The sequence below is a fragment of the Otolemur garnettii genome, unplaced genomic scaffold (genome assembly GCF_000181295.1).
Source record: "Otolemur garnettii isolate 467f Iridium unplaced genomic scaffold, OtoGar3 scaffold00124, whole genome shotgun sequence".
Lineage (NCBI taxonomy): Eukaryota > Metazoa > Chordata > Mammalia > Primates > Galagidae > Otolemur > Otolemur garnettii.
Window position 1 is genome coordinate 3,095,580 of NW_003852519.1, and position 6,533 is coordinate 3,102,112.

Here is a 6,533-nt window from a genome sequence, read left to right on the forward strand (position 1 = left end):
AAAAAAAAAAAAAAAAGAAATCTGTGACAGAACAAATAATTTTTCAGAAGGTTCATGTGCGTTATGAAATTTAGCTAAAGGAATGAATATGAGATTTTTTTTTTTTACCTTCTGCATGACACATTTGTTAGTTCTTCATTTTAATATGAAGATTATTCTATGTTCACAGTGTGCATTTTTTAACCATTGGGAGGTTCTTTTTTGTTGTTGTTGAGACAGAGTTTCAGTATGTTGGCCTTGGTAGAGTGCAGTGGTATCACAGCTCACAGCAACCTCAAACTCTTGGGCTTAAGCAACTCTCTTGCCTCAGCTTCCCAAGTAGCTCAGACTATAGGTGCTTGCCACAACGCCTGGCTATTTTTCTGTTGAAATTATCATTGTTGTTTAGGAGGCCCAGGCTGGGTTTGAACCTGCCAGCCTTGGTGTATATGGCTGGTGCCCTAACCACTGAGCTATGGGCAGCGAGCCAATTGGGAGGTTCTTATTAGCATATTGAAATCATTTCAAGTTTTTTTGTTCTTATTTTTATTTTTTTAATTTTTTGAGGCAGAGTCTCACAATGTTGCCTTTGGTTGAGTGCTGTGGTGTCACAGCTCACAGCACCCTCCAACTCTTGGGCTTAAGCAATTCTCTTGCCTCAGCCTCCCAAGTAGCTGGGACTAGAGGCACCTGCGACAACACCCTGCTATTTTTTGGTTGTAGTTGCCATTGTTGTTTGGCAGGCACTGGCTGGGTTTGAATCCGCCAGCTCCAGTGTGTATGGCTGACGCCCTAAGCGCTGAGCTCGCTGAGCCAGAAATCATTTCAAGTTTAAAGCTAAAAGCTATTTTTCTGATCTCAAAAACAATTTGTAAAATAATGTATTAAACATGTTGGTGTAATAGATTGAAGTAATTTTTTGCTGTGGATGGATAATAGGCATTAAGGTCTATAATGAGAACATCTGACTGATCTTTGTGATCTTTGTTCTCAGGTGAGTTTTTTAGAAGAAAACGTTCTAAATCAGAGGACATGGACAATGTACAGTCCAAACGTCGACGATACATGGAAGAAGAATATGAGGCAGAATTTCAAGTAAAGATAACAGCCAAAGGAGACATTAATCAGAAACTTCAAAAGGTATTAGAGTTATAAGTTAAAAACCATATTGAATAAAAAGCACCACCGTCTTTTTTCTTTTAGGTTTTTGACATTATTTTGCATTTTACTGTCATATCTGGTTTATCATAGAAAGAGAGAATTTAAAGAAAATCATTGAGCTTAAAGTACATTATTATTAGCCTGGGCACGGTGGGTCAATCCTAGCACTCTGGGAGGCTGAGGCAGGTGGATTGCCTGAGCTCTTGTATGTGTGGCTGGTACCCTAGCCGCTGAGCTACAGGCACAACTACAACCACAAAATAGCTGGGCGTTGTGGTGGGCACCTGTAGGCCCAGCTACTGGGGAGGCTGAGGCAAGAGAATCACTTAAGCCCAAGAATTTGAGGTTGCTGTGACACCATGGGGCTCTACCAAGGGGGGACGTAGGAAGACTCTGTCTCAAAAAAAAAAAAAAAAAAAGTGAGCTGTTTGTGGTGGGGGTGTACCTGTGATCCCAGTTACTTGGGAGGGTGAGGCAGGAGGCTGTCTTGAGCCTGGGAGTTGGAGGTTACAAGTAAGCCATGATCACAACACTGCATGCGAGCCTAGGTGACAATGACCCTGTCTCAGAAAAAAATACATATTCAGTATATTTTATATCTTTCAAAGCATATTCACAAATGTTTATGCTAAATTCTTTTTGTAAGTGAGGAATGTGAAACTCAAGTGATACTAGCTATTTTTTTGAGCCAGAATCTCACTTTGTCACCTTTGGTAGAGTGCTGTGGTGTCACAGCTTACAGCAACCTCAAACTCTTGGGCTTAAGCAATTATCTTGCCTCACCTTCCCAAGTAGCTGGGACTATAGGCACCCACCACAATGCCTGGCTATTTTTTTGTTTGCAGTTGTCACTGGTGTTTAGCAGCCCTGGGCTGGGCATGAACCTGCCACCTTCAGTGTATGTGGCCAGTGCCCTACTCACTGAGCTACATGTGCCGAGCCAGTACTAGCTTTTTAAGATCTTACATGTTTAATGATGAAATTACAAATAATTAAAGTGTCAGTCCAAGGCTCTTCTACTAAGATCAAATATCTATACTTATTAGGAAAAGGAATAGTGAAGCAGTACAAAAGTGTTTTTTCCCCCTCCCAGTTAAGTTTCCAAATGGAGATAATAATGCTTATTCTGTTTTTTGTTTCTTTCTGTTTTTTGAGACAGAGTCTCACTTTGTTGCCCTGGGTACAGTGTTGTGATGTCATAACTCACAGCAACTTCACTCAGTGATCCTGTTGCCTCAACCTCCTAAGCACCTGGGACAACAGGCACTTGCCACAATGCCTGTCTATTTTTTTTTTTTTTTGTAGAGACAAGAGTCGCACTTTATTGCTCTTGATAGAGTACCCTGGCATCACACAGCTCACAGCAACCTCCAACTCCTGAGCTTAGGCAATTCTCTTGATTTAGCCTCCTGAATAGGCGCCTGCCAGAAAGCCCAGCTATTTTTTTGTTGCAGTTTGTCTGGGGCCTGGTTTGAACCTGCCACCCTCGGTATGGGCCCAGTGCCCTACCCACTGAGCCATAGGCACCTCCCTCTGGCTATGTTTTTTTTAGAGATGGGGTCTTGCTCTTGCTCAGGCTGGTCTTGAACTCCTGAGCTCAGATGATCTACTCACCTTGGCTTCCCAGAGTGCTAGGATTACAGGCGTGAACCACTGCTGCTCCTAGCCCTGCCTTCTCATTCTTATATGGCTGTTAGAATTATGAAGATAGCTGTGTGAAAGAATTACAAAACCTTTCATGTGTACTGAGAGTTTAATGCTTTAGAATAGTGTTACTGAAGTGTGATTCATGGATATGTACCAGTGTCCTGTTTGTTGTGGGTCTGTTATGAGATAATATGGAAATTTTGAGTAGGTATTTAGAAATGTTATAGGAATTTGGTGTTACAGTGACATTCTTAGTGTATCTCACAAAAATATCAATCTGTAATAGAAGTTTAAAAAACTGATCCTTTCTTTTAAGTGGTTTGAGCATGAAATATTATACCTTGAAATTATTTTCAAAATTTTACCCCCTGGAGATTTTCTATTTTTAGTAATTCCCTCTTAAAGTATATACTATATATGTAGCAAAGTGGAGAATTTTAGCAGATAGCTAAATCCACTGTGTGTTAATGGATTCTAGTATGTTTTATTCATTAAATTAATTAGTACATCATTACTGTCTCATCAGTACTTAAGAATTTTTTTTGCTGCTTGCTGGAATGTTTTCTTTGCATAACAAAGGAATATATATTTCTTTAGGTTGTACAGTGGTTGCTGGAAGAAAAATTATGTGCATTACAGTGTGCTGTGTTTGATAAGACTTTGGCAGAATTGAAAGCACGAGTGGAAAAGATTGAATGTAACAAGAGGCATAAAACAGTTCTTACTGAACTACAGGTTTGTACACTGATTTGGATTGTATACCCCATGTGTCATCATTTTTCTTTTTTTCCCATCAGACAGTACAAATACATCCCAATTGGTCATACTGCTTCTTGGGCATTTGTCCATCACTTGAGTGTCATCATTATTATTATTTTTTTTTTTTGTAGAGACAGAGTCTCACTTTTTTGCCCTCGGTAGAGTACAGTGGAGTCGCTCCAGCAACCTCCAACTCCTGGGCTTAGGCGATTCTTCTGCCTCAGCCTCCCAAGTAGCTGGGACTACAGGCGCCCACCACAACACCTGGCTATTTTTTGTTGCAGTTTGGCCGGGACTGGGTTTGAACCCGCCACCCTCGGTATATGGGGCCGGCGCCCTACTCACTGAGCCACAGGCGCCTCCCTTTTTTTTTTTTTGAGACAGAGCCTCAAGCTGTTGCCCTGGGCCCTAGAGTGCTGTGGCGAGTGTCATCATTTTTATAACTTATTTTCTGGGATATATATATGTGTGTATATATATGTACACATATATATTTGAATCAACTATAAAAAAAATTTAAGTTGTAAATATAAAAAATAAAATGGGTTTGTATTAGTTTGTAGAGGCTGCTGTAAACAAAGTACCATAAATTGGGTAGTTTACTTCCTTTTGTTGAACCTAGTATTTTAAAGACGTTAGTATTAATCCCTATTTATTAATCACTACTTTTTATATTTTCTTAAATATAGCTATATTTGTATACAATGCTAGAAGTTCTGGTTGCTGAAATGAGCACTTAGGAACATGCTATAGTAATCTATTTTATTCCAGAACTAAGAGACTGGAAATTTGAATCAGTATATTCATTATGTCATATGTAAATATTCATTCTTATTAGGCTGTTTTAAATATGAATATAGTCTAAAGCTGGTTGAGTTGTTAACCACTTAGAGCTTTATTTTCCAAATGAGAGGAAAGCGATTCATGAAAGTTAATTCACCTTTTCAGTTATGAACTGAATTGCAGCCAGATATGAGTAGAATTAGATGTATCATATATCTTAGGCTAAAAGTTACATCCCTGATTTCATACTGTTAATTTTGTTTGATGTTGAGACTTCATTAATAGTAAGGTCTTTGTACTAGTTTTTAATGCATCATTGGGGTAATACTAACCCTGTTCCTCAAGTTTAACAGATTTTGTTGAACTTCATTTTACTAGTACTAATGAAAATTTTTGATTAAATCTGGAAAAGTCTGAATATATAAATGAATAATTTCATTAATTGTTTCTCATCAGTGCCATGGCTGCAATTAAAATTTCATGTTTTTAGAACCTGAGTTTTACCATGAGAGGGATTCTACCTAATATAATCAAATATTTTCACCTGGTTGGTTGTACCCTCACAGTAAGATGAGATAAATTTACTTTTGTTTTGATACTTTGTTCTTTATAGAAATAGAATTCGGATACCAAGATAACTCTTTTAAAGTGTACATTTCAGTGACATTTAGTACAGTCACAGTTTTGTGCAAGCACGTCTATCTAGTTCCCAGATATTTTTGTTAACTCAAAAGGAAACATTGTGCCCATTAAATAGTCACTCTTCATTTCTGCCTCCCCTTATCCCTTGACAGCCATAGATCATCTTTCTGTCTCTATTGATTTATCTAGTTTGCAAATTTCACATGACTCTTCTTTTCTTTTCTTCTTTTTTTTTTTTTTAATTTGAGACAGAGTCTTACTTTGTCACCCTTGGTGGAATGCTGTGGCATCGTAGCTCACTACAACCTCTAACTCTTGGGTGGAAGTGATTCTCTTACCTCAGCCTCCCAAGTAGCTGGGACTACAGGTATCTGCCACAGTCTTGGCTATTTTTAGAGACAGGATCTCACGTTAGCTCAGGCTGATCATGAACCTGTGAGCTCAGGCAATCCACCCGCCTGGGTCTCCCAACTGTTGGGACTATAGGTGTTGAGCCACCACAGCCAGCCACATGACTCTTTTCGTTTAGCATAATGTTTTCAGGTTTATCTGTATTGTATCAGTACTTCATTCCTTTTTATGACTAAATGTTCCATTTATTGATATATATGTGTATACTATATTTTGTTGATACAGTTACCTCTTGTCAATATCCAGTTGACAGGGTATTTGTTTTGTTTCTACTTTTGGGTGTTGTGAAGTGCTGCTGTGAACATTTGTGTACAAGTTTTTAGTACTTGTTTTCAAATCCTTTAGACATTATCTAGGTGTGGGTGGTTCATATGGTAATTTTTGTTTAATTTATTGATGAACCTCCCTACTATTTTCTAGAGTGGCTAACCCATTTTATTTTTTATTTTTAAAATTTCTTAGAGATGAGATCTCACTATGTTGTCTAGTTCAAAAGTTTTAAGCTCCTGATTTTGAACTCCTGGTATCAAGTAATCCTTGCATCTCAACTTCCTAAAGTGCTAGGATTAAGGTATGAGCCACCCTGCTCAGCCTGGCCACAGTTTTATATTCCCACCAGCAAAGGTTCCATTACTCTATATCCTCACCAACGCTTGTTATTTTTTAGTTTTTTTTTTTTAATTATCCTACTGGTATGAAGTGGTATCTCATTGAGATTTTGATTTGTATGTCCCTAATGTCTAATGATGTTGATCATTGTTTCATGTGCTTGTTAAACACTTGTATATCTTTTTTAGAGAAACTTCTAGTAAATTATTTTGCTGATTTTTAATTTGGACTTTTTGCTTTTATGATGTTAAATTGTAAGAGTTCTTTATATATTCTGGATGTTAAACTCTTATCAGATACATAACTTGCAAATATTTTCTCCCATTCTGTAAATTGTTTACAATTTCTTTTTTAAAATTTCATTTTTTTTTCTTTATTTTAGTGATGTGTTGTCTACAGTTTCTTTCTTTTTGTTTTTTCTTTGAGACAGAGCCTCAAGCTATCCCCCTGGGTAGAGTGCTGTGGCATCACAGCTCACGGCAACCTCCAACTCCTGGGCTCCAGCGCCCCCCCCCCCCCCCCCCCGGGCCCCAGGCGCCCCC

General features: G+C 38.3%; 1 protein-coding gene across 3 annotated transcripts in view; it reads left to right on the forward strand.

The window, feature by feature from the left end:
• The window catches only part of ATF7IP (activating transcription factor 7 interacting protein), a 153,966-nt gene that overhangs the window by 69,229 nt on the left and 78,204 nt on the right, over positions 1-6,533 (forward strand). For all 3 annotated transcript variants that reach the window (XM_023517897.1, XM_023517896.1, XM_023517898.1), the window contains exons 4-5: positions 974-1,119; positions 3,385-3,522. In XM_023517897.1, the coding sequence (XP_023373665.1) occupies positions 974-1,119; positions 3,385-3,522 (284 nt within the window). The remainder of the gene's footprint in view (positions 1-973; positions 1,120-3,384; positions 3,523-6,533) is intronic.